Source organism: Saccostrea cucullata, unplaced genomic scaffold (assembly GCF_032062105.1).
Source record: "Saccostrea cucullata isolate Sc308-1 unplaced genomic scaffold, CSIRO_AGI_Scuc_v1 ctg14078, whole genome shotgun sequence".
NCBI lineage: Eukaryota > Metazoa > Mollusca > Bivalvia > Ostreida > Ostreidae > Saccostrea > Saccostrea cuccullata.
The window spans coordinates 11,666-31,149 of record NW_026927736.1 but is presented as its reverse complement, the minus strand read 5'-3'; the positions used below and the strand labels follow the sequence as shown (position 1 = coordinate 31,149).

Genomic DNA, 19,484 nt, shown 5'->3' with positions numbered 1-19,484 from the left:
GAGGCCCCCGCCTCCCATATAGTTATAATGGCAAAATCCATGTTTTGCTGTGGCCGGGAAACCCAAAATATCTGTCGAATCAAAAAGTAAAACAGGAGGTGCACAATGGCAATATGTAATAAATATTCTTTGAAGGTTTCATTAAAATTCACTCAGTGGTATAAGAGGAGTTACGGATAAGAGATGGGTACCCCAAAACAGGCAGACAGAAGGACAGCTAGACGGACGGACGGACATATCGATTACAGTATACCCTCCCACTTTTCAAGCGGGGGGTATAATACGAGGGGTGATCAAAAAGTTCGCGAACTAATTGAACAACTCTCATAAAAGAAACATTTTTTTGATTTCGGGGTTAGTTATGTTTTAAATTAGTCCTCTCCGATTTTAATGCACATCTGCACCATTCTGCTCTGCGCGAATCATGTGATCTAGGCGGTCACGTGACCCCCTCTGCAGCGTTCTGTCACAAAAGCTGAAAGAGTTTTATATTTCTTTCCATACAAGTTAATTTATATAACAAAAACAGTTCATTTGTCAAAAATGGTCAATTCTGTCCATTGTCATGTCGCGACAGAATGGGTGGATAAGAATACCCTTTCCTAAAAGAGCATGTCGACCATCAAAATCTTCTGTCTCGGGAGAGACATTTATTTAAGGTGGATAGAGTATCGGTGCCTCCTTTTTATCATATCTAATATGTTTAAAATCTTAAGTAAATGATGTCTTAGGTATTTAATGATTATATTATTCTTAAGATATTCAACTATTTTTCAAACTGTAAATTGGACGTGTTTGATAACAAATTGCTTCCTAAAAACACACCCCTTTTAAAACTTGCTGTCATTGGACAACATAACAAATATCATTTTTAACTATCTGCCCTTCCTTCGATAAAACGATCAATCCAATCATTGATTGAATTTATAAGAAGTCTTTTGACTTAATAAATTGTGTACAAATTAATATATGCTACTGCAAAGGAGTTTCCAAGATATACCAAATTTTTGACAGTCGTTCGTTGAACGAGCACGACTGAGACAACCATTTTTTGTCACATGTGATCTACATAGTGACGTCATTTTCACATTGTGACATCACAAACAAGGAGCTAAACTTTATTCAGCAAATGCTATTTATAGAACCTGTGTATGGCTATCTGTGTACCAATTTTTTTCTAATCTGAATTGTGGTTTTGTAGATATAGAGATAGTTCGCGAACCATTTGATCACGCCAGATGTTATTTCATTCATATGAAGCACATATTGATCGAAACCTTCTACACGAGATGAAGAAACACTTGCTGTGGATATATCGATTAGGTAATATATAAAACAGTTTTTAATAAAATGTTACCTTTAATCAAATGTCGATTAGATAGATCAAAATAAATTTAAAATTTATAAGAAACGAAGTCTGAAAAGAATGTACGTATAGGAGTATTTTCTAGGAAAAGACATATATCTTCTTTTCTGCCTGTCAAAATTATAATAGAACAATGAATTTAGTTATAATTTTTACACAATCGAAGACGTGGAGAAATTTTTAAATGTAAGTTAAATTGATAATGAGGGACTAAACTTTCAAAATATATCAAATAAATATGATTTTTTAAACAAACTAGAACTTTGTTTGCTTTTAAACGCTTCCTATCAAAGTGCAGATTTGAGTCAAAAATCCATAAAAAGTATTTTTTCTCTCTTAGTAAACGATCAAAACTTTTTGTTTTTGTATCATTTTGTACATTTATAAGACAACTTTATTATATGTGAAAATGAGAAAAAGTTAAATATAGGAAGCATATGAAAATAACAATGTATCCTAAAAAAATTAAGAAAAACAGAGAAAATTCGGATTAGCCAATATCCAGTTTAGTTAAATTAATTATGTAAATTTGGTAATATCATTCTATAGACTCGATATAGGAATATGTTTTTATGCAAAAAGAACAATCTTTAAACTTTTGAAATAGAAGTAGGTATCACATGATTCGCAACAGTATTTTTTTTATTCTTAATATCAAGCTGACCTTGCGTCTAATAGAAAACGGTCAAATTTAATCTCACTGATACTATCACTTATTGATATTGTCTTCTTGATTCTGTGAAAATTTCATTAATTTTCAAATATTAGAAATATGAGAAAAATCCTACCTTAATTAAAGCAAGAGAAATAGGATAATCAGGATCAATGAGGTACATGTAATCAGTCTAATATGGTACATGTAATGAGATCATTAGTTTAATATTTAGTAACAACTCAGAAATTGAATTATGATCGGTCCCCCATTTATCACTATCACCATTCAGAACCTTAACAGGCTATTAGAGCTTTTGAGCAATTTTAACTCCCGCCCAAACATTTCTCAAATTGGCCTCTCTTAGTCTTTGAAGATGACCCATCTTTGTATTCATATTTATCACAGCATACGGGGTTTATATCTCTCAGCTGATTCAATGCGCAGGTGTATGTTCTACGCATGAACATTTTTTTAAAACGAGATAGAATATTAACAAACTGCTGAAACGGGAATATCATCAGTCTCGTTTAAAATCAGCATTTAGTAAGTTCTATGGTTGATAAAATGTCCAATTTATTATGAAGTCAAAAGCTGACTGACGTTTTTCATTTTAATCGGCCACCGTATACACAAAATGTTGTCGACCGATTTTTCCGTTGTTTACCAATCATGATACGGGGCACATGGCGGAAGTGAACGGTCGTGGGGGGTGGGGGTGGTAACTCCTCCATGACACATGATACCATCTCTGATGTTTTGAAAGTCCGTATTTGTTCTGCTCCAAATTTGTGGTATTTGATGTTCTTTTCAGCTTGAATACTTTACATTAATTCCATATATTTCATTAGAAATAGAATTATTTAAGCCATATCATAAAAAGTTTAATAGACAAGGGTTACTGAACATACTCATATTCTTGACAAGTACTTTCCATTTTGATGTAAAACGAATTTTCATGTGCTGGCCTTCTGCGAGCATTAAATTTCAAGAAATATTAATGTACTTTTAGCTTGTCTTAATTATTTGAAATGATACAATCTTAAACAATGTCTCCCTTTGTATATTTTGGTTAACATTGCGTTGCACGTTTTTTTCAAGGAGAAATTAAAAACTTTCAGTGATAAGGTCATTTGAATGATATAATTGTCAAATAGGAATATTAATAATTGATTTTGATTAGATTCACGTGAATAATTACTCTTGATTTGTTTCAAGGAAACGCTTAAGTTGAAATCTTAAATAATTAATTCTAAATATTCAAAAATTATCCTTCTCTTTCTTTTGTTCACGTATGAGCACAACTGAGCGTAGAGTTCAAAAAAATGCCTCAAGCTAGTAGTCTAAACAGAAATATAATGGTTTTAAACCATTATAAGCTCTATTCTTCTGGTCAATCTATGGGCGATGTTTAACTTCGAATGGGATTTGAAAAAGAGCCCATATGAACTCAGATGGTCTGTCGGACAGAAGGATCACTATAGGCTACAAACATCAGCACAATTAGAGCTTCTTTAAAAAGCTTCCCGTCTTTAGCGTCTTCCAAGAAAGATGATAATTACAAGATATTTAAAATTGTTACTATTTAGTCCACCGAATTCTCCAATGATCTGACTCGAAAAAGTTAACCCCCTCCCCCATTTAGAATCAGATGGTCGTCCCCCAGTGGCGTGGATAAAAAACATACTTTTTATATTTATTTTGATGAAAAATGTCGAACTACTTTTCCAAGTCATCCTTTCCCACCTTCGTTATTCAAAGATCAGGGTTTTTTTGCCTTGCTCTGTTTGTTTGCTGGATTTTTGAGATTGGTAAATGTTTTTTTTGATTTTTATATTTTTTACATTAATTTTTTTGCATTAAAAGAAGAAACAAAATATTTTGCGTGACTGAAAAAATGTGAAGAAATTCATTATTTCAACATACAATGTGTAGAGGAATATAAGAAAGTGTTTGAAATATGGTAAAAATTACTTGTGTCAAAAAGATCTAACAAATGTTCTACCAAGTTCAAATCTGTACTTTTAAAAGAATGAGAACTTTACTGATGTAAAAAAAAATATGGCTTCGTTGTGCTATATCATATTATAGAATATTGGAAGCTCTAGTTAGAAAATCGCAGTGTTAAGTCTCCAATATCGAAAAGGGCAATTTTTCTACTCTGTACAACCAGTCCTCATTCGATTTAAAACAAGGGTTAAAATGAAAAATTTTCATTCAACACTCGGTCAGACATCTTAAAAATCTTAGATATCCCCTGACTGATATTATTAGTTTAAAAAGCATAATTATGGGATACGTGGATTGTATAGCTTAGTGTATGCTGAAAACATACATGTAATTTATGTGCATCAAGTAGGGCTCATTATAATACTTATCATAAATGCAGTTCAAATAAAGTGTTTCGCAGTATTATAATTATGCGTCGCAGCGTTCAATTCCGTTGTGCAAATCCTTATTTCCTGAACAGAAAAACTGTTCGTTTAGTGATGCCATTATATAAAAGTGAACATGCAACCAAAAGAGAAAGGGCAAATGTCAACAAGATCATTGCAAAGGTTTTCGTTTTGCTAAATGTAAACTTTAAAAAGAAATGAATAATTCGCCTGCTTCATTGACCTACAGGAATCTACGGCGGGTGTGACCGTCGGCAGGGGATGTTCACTCCTCCATGGCACCTGCTCCCATCTTTGATGTTTTGGAGGTCCGTGTTTGCTCTGCTATTTTGTATTGTTTCATGGACTTTTGAGCTTGAATATCGTTCGTTATTTCCACATATTTGATTTGAATGTGCTTCAAAGGTGAATGAAAGGTCTTCTTAAAAATCTGAAACAAATTTATGAAAACAACGAGCCTCATTCTAATACAATAGCTAACTTAAGGGAATTCTGGTTCTGTTGAAATTTAAGGGCGCATCTTAATGTTCCTTCATGATACAAATATTTTGTGACATTGCTGGATTTTGTTCACATTAAATGTCTGCACTAAATGAACATCAAATAATTAGAAGATGATGTTTTTTGTAGTCTTGGGAGTTAATTATCAAAATTGTCAAGACGTATATTAATGAAGCACAATTAACTGCTGTGGGTCATGTGCATTGAAATGTTTATGTCAGAAGAAAGAAATAATGAGCATTTTATTCTTTTGATCTATTGCATAAAATGACTCTCGTCATATTAGATAACTTGTATTTAAACTTATAATCAATCTCTGCTTTATCAACCACTTGAAGAAGGGACCGAAAAAGTTGTGCTTCTCCTCCACACCTTAACAGAAATTCTTAAACTATATATCTTACAGGATTGATCAAAACAATTAAGAAATATATATATCTCTTTAAAAATAATTAACATATAACATATGACATAATATTTTTATCAATTCGTGTGATTCATTCATTAATATATAATGATCATGAGAAGTTTATATGGCTTTAATTCTATATGTTAAATGATTTGCAAAATTTTACAAGCTTAAAAAATGATTTTATTTAATTCAATTTTGTTTTGAACATATTTTATTGACAATATGTCAAAGGGATCGGACACAAGTTCTAACAACTTAGGTAGTCCTCTCCCATTCAATTTTAACTTATTTAATGGTTTAATTCAAATGTTTCACCTTCCATTTAATGTTATTGTCATGTGAATTCTTTCAAACAAACGTCATAATCTCATTTAATTCGACATTTTAATTTATATGTACATGATTCTAAATCAGAAAAGCAATAAGATAGTGTATATGATGTGTATATTTTTTTGCCATAAAGACATTATCAATTATTCAATGGATTATTTTTATCTGTAAATTTGAAAATATTGAGAGAATTCAGCTGCTTAAGGTCAAACTCCAAAGTTTTGTTTTTGCGAAACAGTAATGAAAGTACTACATGTATCTAATTGGTTCATAACGTTTTATGTCAAAATACTCATTTATGAAAGTGTTTTATATCACTTTTACAAAATTAGCAAAAACAAGCTGCGGTGATCTTGCCTATAAGCATTAGAAGACATAAAAATACTTATTGTAATCAATTCATATTCATCATATTTATTTAATGATTTTCGTTCTACAACATTTAAACAACTAGATGGAAGGCATTCATCAGCAATTACTTGCTTGTCCATATAGTATCATGTCCTATAACCTACTTATAGGTGAAGCCATACACAGTGTACATTAAGAACATTATTTATCTTTATACTTGTCAAAAAATTGTTAAGTGACGTTTTTGAAACATGCACTATAAGAGGAGTTCAGTGCACTTTAAAATTTCGAAAGAACTTTTAATGCTTTCAGATTTTTTTTTCGGTTCCTATTTAATGATTTCGTAATATTAGATATAGCAATATGGTGGAACATTCTGTTATAAGTTGATGAAAGCTCATTCACGTAATGTATAATTAGTTTGTGAGCCTTATAAGATATAATTTTCAACACACTTATTAGGTCTTCAGACTATGCATTTTGTTGCAAAATTGATACAACAAAAAGTCAGCATATTATAATATTATTAAGTCATATGCTGACTGTGGTTTCTCATATTAGAATAGTGTTTATACTTTGAATTTTCGAAAGATGTTTCCTTTATTTACAGATCATGACAAATTGCACACGATGCGTGTGACCAGTCAGCAGGAGATGCACACTCCTCCATGGCACCCGATCCTACCTCTGGTGATGTTTTAGAAGTCCTGGTTTTTAAGCTCGCATATTGTTCATTATCTCTATTTATATGATTATGCATCTACTTTTTTCTTTCTCAATGACATAAAACAATTCACGATTAAAAAATAATAAGGTTAGGTTCATTATTTAAAAATGATTTTATTTCTCAATAATCAATAATAATTAGAACTTTCTGACAGTGTTCACAGCAAGTCTGTCAAGTTTGAATTCTGTCATATCACAGGACGACTCTGTGTTTATTCTGACTGTTCTAGTAAAAGTTCATCTAGGAACTTCTGTATGTTCATTGTTTATGTTTACAATCGCATATGATTCTGTTTTCTTTAGATTAATGCTTCACCACATCAAAACCTCTTCATTTGACTTTTAAGCTGACTTATTTCCCTTTTCCAAAGACTCTTATTCTCGAAATCGAAACAAAAAGGTCTATTGAAAGAGTTCTGCCAGCTGTGAGGGAGAAGGCTGTGGAGATCCTCCGAAGGGAACGGAAAGTATTATCACTTTACACAACTCTTTCAAGAGAATTTGGTAATCCGTGAACTTTTTCTAACACTGGGTAATCTTTTCATTTTCAGGCTTATTTTTCTCACTAAGTTAGGTATTTTCTTTTCTTGTTGCTTTTGATACGTGGCAATTTCTTCTCTTGAAATCTGATCAATATTTTCTTTGATCTTGTAATCTGGAAGAAAGAAAAAATGTGTCAACATAGTAAATTCTTGGTTTAGAAATATATATAATCTTATGCTTGATTTGGTGTAATATGACAATAGAAATACCTACCACATTGAAGAAGGATCTTGATGATTCTAGAGCAGTCTCTCCTTTCTCCACTAGTAATGTGGAACATTGCTGACTGACCTAAGTCATCCACACTGTTAACATCGCTACCGTGTTTGATTAAATATTCCGCTATTTCAAATTTTCCCTCTTCCAAAGCAAGCAGTAACGCAGTCTTGCCTAAATTGTCGATTGTGTTCACATTAGCACCTGTAAATCAAAGAAATAAAAATTAAAATTTGAATTTTTAGTTTAAAGGGGTTGTCTGGCATGTTCTTTCTTCTTAGAAATGTATTTACCTGCTCTGATAAGATGCCTTATCATTCTGATATCATCCATCTCAACTGCTAACATCAAGGGTGTTCGGTATTCCTGACTTGATTTGTCCAGATCACATTTACCTGTAAATTATAGATATACAAATGTAATTCAGATAATGCAAAACCTTGCAAGAAAAAAAATCATTTTGACATTTTTTTGTTTCTCATACATACCATGCGTCAACAAGGCATCTAACATGTCAACGTGTCCATTAACTATCGGTGTGAATAACAGTGGGTCACCATTGTTGTCGAAAATATTTGTACTTATTCCAAAACGCAACAACTTCATTAAATTCTTTATATCCCCGTCATAAACAACTTTCAGCATCAGTTGCTCAAATGACTGGGTTTTATTCTCCATTTTGAATGAGGACCTACGGTTGTACAACTGTATATGGTTTAAAGACAATTTATAGTGTATAATTCTTTTTCCTAAGCTCCTTTTATACCTCTTACACAAATTTGCATATCTTGTTTAACAGTATCTTGCTTGTTCATGATTGGATAAAAGGAGCCTATTAAAATGAGATGTCTGTTGTGGTTAGCATGTGATCATGAGAATTAATTATCTATATGTTTTATAATAATTAAATAGCCCATAATCTTTAATTGGTATAATTATATGAAATGCATAATTTGTCTCGACGCTGAATGTCACAAAATAAATTTACTTTGATGATTGTTTAATTAATGTCATTTACTGACGTTTAATTTAACTCAAACGAGAACAAAATGAATGTTTTATGGATTGTTTATGTTGTTGGTTTTTTTTAATTCACGTCCACGAGACTAAGTGGTGTCTAGAAAATACCCTAAAGAATTAGTAATGCGACAGAATTAGACAAGAGGTTTAACAACATTTGCTCTGTAGCTGATTTAAGATCTTTGTGATATCTAAACTATCAATGATGTTTTACTATTTTTCTAATAATTTTTAAAAGGGATGTTACTTTTTGGACGATGCTTTCTCCTATTCCGCACGTTATCTTATATTTTGGATTAGCACGCGTGCTTTCTAGTTTTAATAAAATTGTAACTATATAAGATCCTGTGGCCATCTCAACAAAACATTTCTCGCAAGTATGTAAATTGTTGTAGGTCACAAAAATTACACATTTACATTATAAATTAAATTAAATTTATAGGTTTATAGCTGTCATTTTTATTATCTTCCTTTGATTTAAAATTTTCTCTCAAGAAAAATTTAGTTTAACTGAAGTTCATATCATTAATGTTTAGATAAAGTAATAAGGAAAAACATCTATAATATATGTGACCTTCTAAATGCATGCAGAGAAATCTCACATATTTTCATGACCTATTTTATTTAAATTTGATATAATAAAGCAGTTATGGCTGACTGATTTCGGAACGCAAAAAGGAATTGTCACTACAGAAAATCCATTTATTTGAATTCCCAAGGGTTAACTCTTTTGCAATATAAATAAAAGAACTGGCTGGGAAAGTAAATTTCATCTTCCTGTGAACATTAATTTTCTTAAATTCTTTAAAAGCACCTTAATGAACGAAAGTTGCCAAACATGACACATACGTGTTATTTCTATATATTATATAACTTTGTGAAATCCGGTAATCTGATTGGTCAATACGAAGTAATTATTTCTTAATAACGACCGCTGAAAGCGAATAATGACTCGCACGAGCTGTCTCGTTTTCACTTTCGCTTTAGACAAACATGGAAGTTTGCAAGTTGTGGGAGAGGAAAATTCAAAAGATATAGTGAAGAACTCTGAGACTGAGAATACAAAACAATATTACAAGGATATCTGTGAACATTTTTCGGGAATACTTAGCACATAACATTTCATGGTTGAATTCGACTTTTCCACTCGGCGAGCAGAGTTTTGACGCTGTTTTCGCGATTACGGAGACTAAAGAAAATAAAGACGAGCGTGCCATGTATGATTGTATCTTATCGTAGAAGACATAAATATTTATATTTTGTAAGTGCATATAATTTCCTCTGCAAGTGTAAACGAGTGCAATTCTCAATCTGGGGGAGGGGGTACTCTGTGTTATTCGGAGGTAGATATCTTGCGTTATTATCATGCTATGGGTTAAAATTTATTACCGAAGCAAGTTCCTCTGAGTAACATTCAATAAATTCTGAAACATTTACATTCAACTTATTAATGGTTAATTCTATCTCTGTAAATATTAGGAAGATATACATTGAATTGTATAAATAAATTTGGGAAATTATTATTTATATAATATAATAAATATGGACTCAATGTAGGTCAATATGCATTTATAATGACCCAGGATGACAGATATTGACCGAAGATACATGGAGTATATCGACCTCGGGCTAGCGCCCTCGGTCGATATACTCCATGTATCTTCGGTCAATATCTGTCATCCTGGGTCATTATAAATGCATATTGACCTACATTGAGTCCATATTTGTATAATAACACATACGATTGCCTAATTTTTGGATCATTAAAGAGGATGTGGTTTAAGTATTCAAAGATTTATTTAAAATAGATTTTCGCTTACTAGAAATGTGAGCTAAACTATTCGAATTATTTAAATACCTTACGAACATAACTCAGAATTTGTATTGATGGTTTCCTTCATTCTTGAAATGATTACTCTACATATATTCTCGTTCGTTTGTGGCTTGAATACAAACTGTGATATTGAAAATGAACCTATTTCGGCTCATCTCATTTACATAATTTATATAATTATGAAATTATAATTATTAATAAATTATATAATTTATATATAAAAATCAATGAAACATTATCATTACCATTAAGTCTGTGTCATGTAATCTGATTATATAAATTGTTGTATACTTATAAAGAGTGCTGGCGTCTCCCCATGAGTGAAATATTCTCGATATGAACATCAAACAACAACCAAACATAAACTAGAATATTTATACAGCAGTTAAAAAAGGTATACATAATGCAAGAAAAAATGAATTTATTTTTCCTCAGTTGATAAACGTACATTATCAAAATCTGGACAGCTTATGCACTCGAACACTACATGTAAAGAGAAAGCGACTGTTTTCATAAAGATCGTCTCAAAATTTTATCCCTATATTCATCTATCTTGTCATGTAAATTATTTTGTTAATATTTTTCATTTAATTATAGTGGCATGATATTTCTGCCTCCTACATACAAAATAAATTATGTTAACATGCCACATAATTATGTAGACATGCAACATATTTATGTCAACATGCAAATATTTATAATTGCTGTGTTTTTCTAGTAAGCCAACTATGAAATTGATTTGAAAACCATTTTCGTGTATCCTATACTCACGCTTCGAAATACACACGGAGAAACGTGCGCTGTACGTGACGTCACAATGAGTCTACAGTTAGTAAAAGTAAAACGATATAGGGCAGCCAGAAATTCAAATATTGAGTATAATTTGGGTGCTTCAAAACTTGTAAAATGTAAATATAAGGAATGCGCGCTTCATGAAATATGCCTATGTGATAAGTCTGTGGGATTCACACACCAATAACTCACAAAAAACTTAAAAACATTCCTTAAAGTAGGATTCTTCTCTGGTTTCTGATTAGAGGACTATTCAAAGAACATTTGTTGATATGTCTTATATTTTTAGATGTAAGAGATTTAAAAGACCATATTTTTCTTTCCTCATCACAATTATACAGCTTTAAGGGGGCCGACTATAGTTTCCATTGCGCAATATTTCGCGCATCATAGTAAAATGAAGCGTATTTACAGTTTTAAAGCAAAATTTTTTGTTTAATTATAGGTTTAAAAATGTAATTACAATTTGATATAACTGAATTTTTAACCGATTTTGCGATTGATAGGTAGGTTGACGTTGCTGCAGTGTCTTTTTGACGTTACGTTAATCTGAAGCTCTTAAAGAAAGGGGTAATAAAAATATAATTAAAGAAAAATAATAAACATACGCTCTTAAAATTTAAAACATAGAATTTTTAGAATATTTCTAATATTTTTATTATGTTTTCATGTGAATCTATTGTACCCGTCTGTAGTACTCTATAAAAATAGTAAAATTTGCTAATTTTTTTTGCATTTTGAGATGCCCCCTCTGTTAACAAGACGGTAGAATTTTGTGTTTCTTACATATATTGTATAATATAGTATTACTCATAAGATATTATAGATTGAAGAAAATGTCTATTGTAGTATTTGTATAATTTGTGTTAAAGTGCTAAAAATTGGCATTTCCTTATCTACATGTAATCCTATAGTAAATGTACCTGTATTTTGAGACGAACCCTCAAAAATACATGGACGGTAGATTTTCTCTAAACTTTACATTACATTGAAGTTAATGTAAATTATATATGGTAAGAAGAGTTTCGCTATTGTAGTTTTCACACAATAAAACTATAGTCGGTCCCCTTAAATAGAAATGCTAAACTGCGTTTGAAAACTAGCAGGGAGTATATTTTTGACGGAATGGTGGCGTATGAAAAAGATTTTTCACACATACTAGAACTATGTTGGCTTTTAAATGCTTCACATCTAAGTACAAATTTGAGTCAAAAATCCGTTAAAAGTCTTATTTCTCTCTTAGTAAACGATCAAAACTTTTAGATTTTGTATCATTTTGTACCTTTAAGTGACAACTTTACTATATGTGAAAATTAGAAAAACTTAAATAAAGGAAGCATATAAAAATAACTATAAATCCTTCAAAAATAAGAAAAGTAGAGGAAATTCAGATTAGCAAATATCCATTTTATTTGAATTATCCATGTCAACTTGGTAATATCATTTTATAGGCCCTATATGGTAGTGTCTTCTTATGCAAAAAGAAAAACATTCAATCTTTTGAATTACAAGTAGGGATCGCATGATTGGAAACAGTAATTTTTTTTATTCTTAATGTCCAGAAAAAAGGTAATGACCTTGACCTCACCTTGCCTTTAATATTAAACGGTCAAATTTAATCTCACTGATACCATCACTTAGTGATATTGTCCTCTTGCTTCTGTGAAAATTTCATTAATTTCTAAATACAAGAAATGTGAGAAGAATACTACCTTAAGTAAATAATGTTGAAATGCACGTGGTCAATCTAATCTAACAATTAAACTTGCATGGTTAACTGTTTGACTGCAAAGATACTTTTGCCTCCCTCTTCTAAAGCAAAAACAATTGCTCCATATGAATCTAACTGTTGATGAAGGATATGGAGATTACGAACAGTATTCAATATCAAAATCCATAAAACAATACAAAATAGCAAACACGGACCACGAACACGGAGGTAGGATTAGGTGCAATGGAGTAGTGAGCATCCTCTGCTGTCTGGTCCCACCCGCCGTGTGCTCTTTGTCATGATCGGGAAATAAAGGAAAATTCATCGTCAATTCAGTGTATAAATAATGGACTAACAATTTGTATGGAAAACGTCAGTCAGCATTTGACGCAATAAGAAATTGTATTTTGCTGACAAGGTCATTGTATCGACCATAGATCTTACGAATGAGGACTTTAAATGAGACTGTCGATATTCTTGTTTCAGCAACATGTTTGTCGTCAATAATGTGCCTTGTTTTATACATCGTTCATACGTAGAACATGCTCTTGTGTATCGAATCAATTGGTCATCCATGTGGCGCAGTGCTTAGAGCGTCTGCTCTAAAGACGCGAAGTAAGGACCCTTAAGTCGCGGGTTCGAATCCCACTGTGGGACATGGAGACCGGTCCTTCGGATGAGACCGTATAAACCGAGGTCCCGTGTCGCAGTAGATGCTGGCACCAAAAAGATCCCTCACTGCTCAATGGCCTTAAGTGCCGAGCATAGGACAAAATTTGCAGCTCTCCACCGGCAAGTGGTGGCGTCTCCATATGAGTGAAAAATTCTCGAGAGGGACGTTAAACAATATACAATCAATCAATCGAATCAATTGAAATTTATAAACTCCGTATGTGATGAAGATATATTGCTGCATAAATAAGGATAGTTGACGATAGAAAAGTTTAAGTCATCACGTTTATCATAGAGCTTGGGTTGTAAAATTACCATTAATGTTTTCTTTTCCAAGTAAAATATCTAAGTATGAAACAGATGTGTCAAACACTGTAGTATTTTTTATCTAAAGCTCACCAAGATATATAGTATCGACATAGGACTAGAAATAACCATTGTTTATTGACAGTACCTCGTTGATATATCTTAATGTTGAGTTGAAGGCCACGGCAAGAGTTTTCTTCTTTTTATGCATAAGATTTTGATGTTTCTATATTTCCATTTTACAAAAAGTGCAGTGAATATTCATCGGAATTCACTCCTGCCCAAAGTTATTTCACAAAAAATATATACTCTTACTTCTTTCTAGCAAAAATGTATACATTTATATCGATATAACAACATATTTATTATTCTATATTGATACGATTAGATATCTCGTTTCCCTTAATATCTGAAAATCAATACAATATTTAAGTCTTAATGAAATTCAAATTATGTAAAGAAAAAGAAGTTATTACACTTAATATCTTGATTAGACGATAAAATACAATACAAAGTTGTAAAACAACAAGTGTAGATCCCTTTATGCTTCCGTAAGTATGCCACCATATGAAATCTATAGAAATTATAGTGCTAACCGATAGAATTTAAATAAAACTGTAATTTGGATGCATTTTAAAAATATCAAGAAATTCAATGCTAAATCCAGAAATTGTTTTTAACAGGTAATGCATAGTTTTTAATTTGTTTACATTTAGATTTTTTTGCTGCCTTAAATTCTTAAAAATCCTGTGCAATTTGAATTGCAGCTATTTATTCAAATATAGCTCACAAACAAGAATTTTTAGAATTTGAAAACGACATTTGCAGATCAATTAAAAGATAATTATAATGTTAACACATATTCAGGACAAGATTTAAAAAAATCTTGAAATCACTATTTAAAAGTGATTTGGACAATTAAAAAAATACATTTAAGTGTCAGGTTTCGTTTGAATAATTGAAGATTGTTTTAAAAATAATTCTTTTTTAGTTACATTTATCAACGTTTGTGAACTGTCAAAGCATTTTATATTCTTTTAAATAATCAAATAAACAATGCTTATTTTTTCATGTTCCAGTATAAAAATGCAATTTTGGGACCACAAATAAGCTTACACTTCATTGACGAACAAAAAACATGCAAAAAAAATAATAAAAAATAAAATAAATCATAAATTCTCATAAAGTATTTCTTCTTATTGATTCTGATTATAAACAGGACCTAATTATCTCTTAAAGTTGACAAACTAAAGGAAATATATTGATTTAATGATAGAGAATTCGTATATATAATGAGCACTTCATTATATCATTATATAAAACAGTATACTGCGCAGTAATTCATTTTCAATGACTGATGTTAATTATTATTATTTTAAATTACACCAACAATTAAGAGAAGGGGATGGTGGTAGTATTGATGTTAACGCTTATGTGTTATGAACGGCCATGATCAGCAAATAATCATAATGCGTTATAGAAAGCAATTTCTTTTTCAAGGATAGGTAAATTTAATTGGATTATATTAAACTTTAAAGAAACAATTGTGTTTTTGTGTGTGTGTGGAAGGGGGAGGGTGCTGACATACCCCTTCAACTTACCTCTCAAAGTTGAATGTGATCTTCGTCTAAAATCACTTCCCTTCATGAAGTTATTTTTGTTTCTTAGGACATGATGGTTAAAAAATGAACACTCGTGTTGCACATTCATGATCAATTTGGTGATTAAACTATTGAAACAATTATAAAAGTCATCATAATATTTGTTTCTTTTCCCCTTTAGCAGTTTATGAAAATTATGACCTTTGAAACAAAACGTAAATGTGTTGTTTGACTATTCGTACTTTTTTTCATGTGTCGAAAAATATTTATTATCATGAAGGGAATCATTTCATAATTTAATTAATTCAAATAAGAAATACTTACGGCAATACCGAGAGGCAGCACCTATTCATTTTTTTTATTTGACTTGTAGGAATATTATTTGTTGAAGGTTTCATCAAGGGTCAACATGTCCAAAATATTATTTTTGCAATAGCTCCAAAATATTGCAAGATATAATGTTAAAAATTTCACAGTTTATAAAAATATCATTGTTTACCAGATAGAATGTATAACTTGAAAACATATATTTAAGAATACAATATATTTATTTAAAAAAAAAATAACAAAAATTTGCATAATTTAAAAAACACAGCTGTTTAATTCTGTACTTTTTGTGAAAACCATCAGTGCAAAAATAGTATATGTCTACCAATGAAGGGCGTGAAGGGCGTGAATGGTCTCTGAAAGGCTGCTATTGAAAGAATGGCATGATTGTATAATAACAAGACTCCTATAAAATCCACCATTTGCAATATACTTTTGATATGAAATATTTCCATTTGGACAAAATAAACTGTGAAAACTACTTTTCAGAAGCTATCGAAGTCTAACTTATCCTTCGTTGATTAACATATATTGTCTCTACAACTATGGCTTTCACTAAGAGTTCGGAATCAATTATGTGTATTTTATAAAAAAAAAAAAAAATGGATATTTTTTTAAAAAGATTTTAATATCTATAAATATTTTATATTACGAAAGTGTATTGTAAAATTATTTTTTCGACATGTTGACCTTTGATGAAACCTTAAGATTGATAATTAAACAACCTTCTCAAGAACCACTCGACAAATTCCGACCAAACTTGCCACAAAGTATCCTTAGGTGAAGGTGATTTAAGTTTGTAAAATGAAGGGCCTCGCCTTCTTTCAAGGGGAGATAATTAAGAATTATTGAAAAAATAATAGCATTTTTCAAAAACTTCTTCTCAATAACCGCTAGGCTAGGAAAGATGAAACCTATATAGAAACATCCTCAGATAGTGTAAATTCAAGTTTGTTCAAGTCATGACTCCCGGGGGTAGGTCTGAGCCACAATTGACGATCAATGTTTTACAGGGGATTATATAGGGAAAATATTTAAATATCTTCTTCTCAAGAACCACTTGGCAAGACAAGATGAAATTTATGTGAAAACATTCTCAGGTATAGTATATTCAAGTTTGTACAAATCATGACCCCCGGGGACAGGGCGGGGCCACAATGGCCGACCAAAGTTTTACATAGAAATATATAGTATTTTTTTTTTAAATCTTCTTCTCAAGAACCACTATGCCAGGAAAGATTAAACCTATGTGGAAACATCCTCAGGTGTAGTAGATTCAAATTTTACATTGGATTTTATAGGCTAAATATTTAAACTTCTTCTCAACAACCACTTGGCAAGGAAAGATAAACTCATGTGAAAACATCCTTAAGTATATTACATTTAAGTTTGTTTAAATCATGACCCCCAGGGGTAGGGCCTGCCATCATTGACCATACCATCAAAGTTTTTCATAGGAATATATAGAAAAAAATCTTGAAACATCTTCTCGAGAATAGCAAAGCCACGATTAGTTATATTTATATAAAAAATATCAGGACAACTTTTGCATTTGCTGCATTGATTTTTGCTTGTTCCTAGCCACAGTGCTCAGGTAAGCAATGTGGCCCATGGGCCTCCTGTAATTTTCTTTTTAATCTTTTTTTTAATTGTGTGAGGAATATTTATATTTATAAATCTTACAAATTAACTTTTGAAAAATTTTATTCAAGAGAACCAACAAAAACTACAAATGTAACCAATGTTCTCAACAAGCGAATAAGAAAGAGAAACATGAAATGTTACTGATGGATCAGTACTTAGATGACCCCAAATTCATCCTTTTTAAATATGAAAAAAGACCATGATTCCTTTGTCAAATTGTCTCTTGAAAACAAGATACATTTAAATCAATAAGATTCACATAGAAAAACCATAAGTTTGAACTTTGAATATTGGCGTATAAATAGTGCTTTTGTTGTTGTTTTAAAACAAAGACATAGAAAATTATCAGTATTATAGTGTGTTTTGCATATATAATTGTTGGATTGCTTTGAAAATTTATTTGACAGTATGTCATTTAAATTTTCCAAAAATGTTGGTGCGCTGCGGTTTTATAGTTCATTGTGAATCGTAACATTCCTTTTTGCAATATTACACTTTATATTTCAGATGGCTTAGCTATGAACGCTGTATTGGATTGATCGCAGTTTGTAAAAAAAAAAAAAAACACAAAAATCATAAAGTATAAAAACATCAGGTGTTTGCTAGCATTGGTACTAAATGTGAGGTTTTGAAATGCTGTTCATATGTGACTGATGAGACTACGCATATTTGACATTTTTTTTTCTACTTGACATTTATTCAATAATTTTATTGAATGATATAGGAGGAGTTGCGGATAAGAGATGGGTACTCTACAGTATTATAAGAAAAAAAAAGCCTTACCCATGTTTTGCTCCGAGAAATCCAAAATATCTGTCGGATCAAAAATTAAAATGGGAATTGTACAATGACATTATGTATTAAAGATATTATAAGGCTTTATTAAATTTCAATGATTGGTATAACGGGAGTTAGGGCTAAATGATGAGTTCCCCAAAGCGTAACAGACGGACGTACAGGCAGACGGACATCCTGATCACTACAGTGTATATACCATCCCGCTTTTCAAGTGTGCGAGTGTATAGTGATCGGTGTGTCCGTTTGTACGTCCTTGCTCCAAAAAAAAAAAAACGGTGTCACGGACAGGGTCAAAATTTAGATATTTAAGAGTCAAAATCAGCAAGCATCGAGCATTCAGTTAAAAAATGTGGAAAGTGGCATAGACACAGATTTGGATAAAACTCATATATAAATTTTCAGAACAAGGGGAATGATAGAAAAAAGCAAGCAAAAAATAATTTTTCGCATTGTTGCTATGGAAACCACGCGCCTTTCAGATAGCGGGTTTTGTACTTTATCATGACACTTGAATTTATGGTTAAACAAATACTTTTTTATTACTAGTCATTAAAAAGAGCTTTTTAAATAATTATTTTATTTATATAAATATACTCTATTTTAGCAGCTGTTGATTTTTTAAATTCTCTCTACCTTTTGATAAATATAACTAGTTTTTGGAGGTTTATTTTGCTTTAAAAAACAGCAAATTTGAAGTACTTTAAAAGAAATCTACAACCACATTAAAGCTCATCAACATAAAATATTTATTAAGCAGTATTTCTTCTATAAGAATCAAGAAAAAAATCTGCAGGCAACTAAAGCATTTATGTATGATAACTGATTTAAATCCATAATTTTCTGTAACTTTTGCTTCAAATTACCTCCCTTTGGTATAGCTCTCTAACATAGGAGGAATAAACGGTAGTTTGCTTACATTGTTTTTCAATAACAGTGTGCAGAAGACTAGAAGAAAATACAAACTTGGAACAGTCTGAGCCTCAGTTTTGGCGTTTTCGTGAGTCTTAATTACGGTTAGTGACTGAATTTTTTTTTACAATTTACCATAACAACAGTTTTTAAAGAATGTATAACAAAAATTAACCATGCAGGAAAATATGTAACATTTGTCAAGTGTTTTTTGCACATTTCAATTTAATTCTGATTGATTATGTTATATGTTAGCATTACTTTAGTTTTTTATAACAAAAAAAAAAGATTATGCATGTCCCGAGGAACCAAGAGGAGGGGGTATGCCCCCCCTCCCCGATAATATTGCCGATATTAAACTATAATATGATAAAATG

At 31.1% G+C, this 19,484-nt stretch overlaps 1 protein-coding gene across 1 annotated transcript; it reads right to left on the bottom strand.

Moving 5' to 3' along the window:
* Positions 1 to 6,840: 6,840 nt before the first annotated feature.
* Positions 6,841 to 8,513, bottom strand: LOC134275410 (putative ankyrin repeat protein RF_0580). The gene is made up of 4 exons (XM_062757692.1): positions 7,982 to 8,513; positions 7,787 to 7,888; positions 7,491 to 7,697; positions 6,841 to 7,389 (listed from the first exon to the last, which is right to left on the bottom strand). Exons 1-4 carry the CDS (start codon positions 8,169 to 8,171, stop codon positions 7,226 to 7,228), a joined length of 663 nt encoding a protein of 220 aa, XP_062613676.1. The 5' UTR covers positions 8,172 to 8,513; the 3' UTR covers positions 6,841 to 7,225.
* Between the last annotated feature and the right edge of the window lie 10,971 nt (positions 8,514 to 19,484).

Excerpts from the sequence above, each read along its gene's own strand:
- LOC134275410 (XM_062757692.1), bottom strand. The coding sequence starts at position 8,171 with ATGGAGAATAAAACCCAGTCATTTGAGCAACTGATGCTGAAAGTTGTT. Across the intron at positions 7,889-7,981 it reads AGATGCCTTGTTGACGCATG|GTAAATGTGATCTGGACAAA; the intron begins GTATGTATGAGA and ends TATAATTTACAG. Across the intron at positions 7,698-7,786 it reads AAGGCATCTTATCAGAGCAG|GTGCTAATGTGAACACAATC; the intron begins GTAAATACATTT and ends TTTGATTTACAG.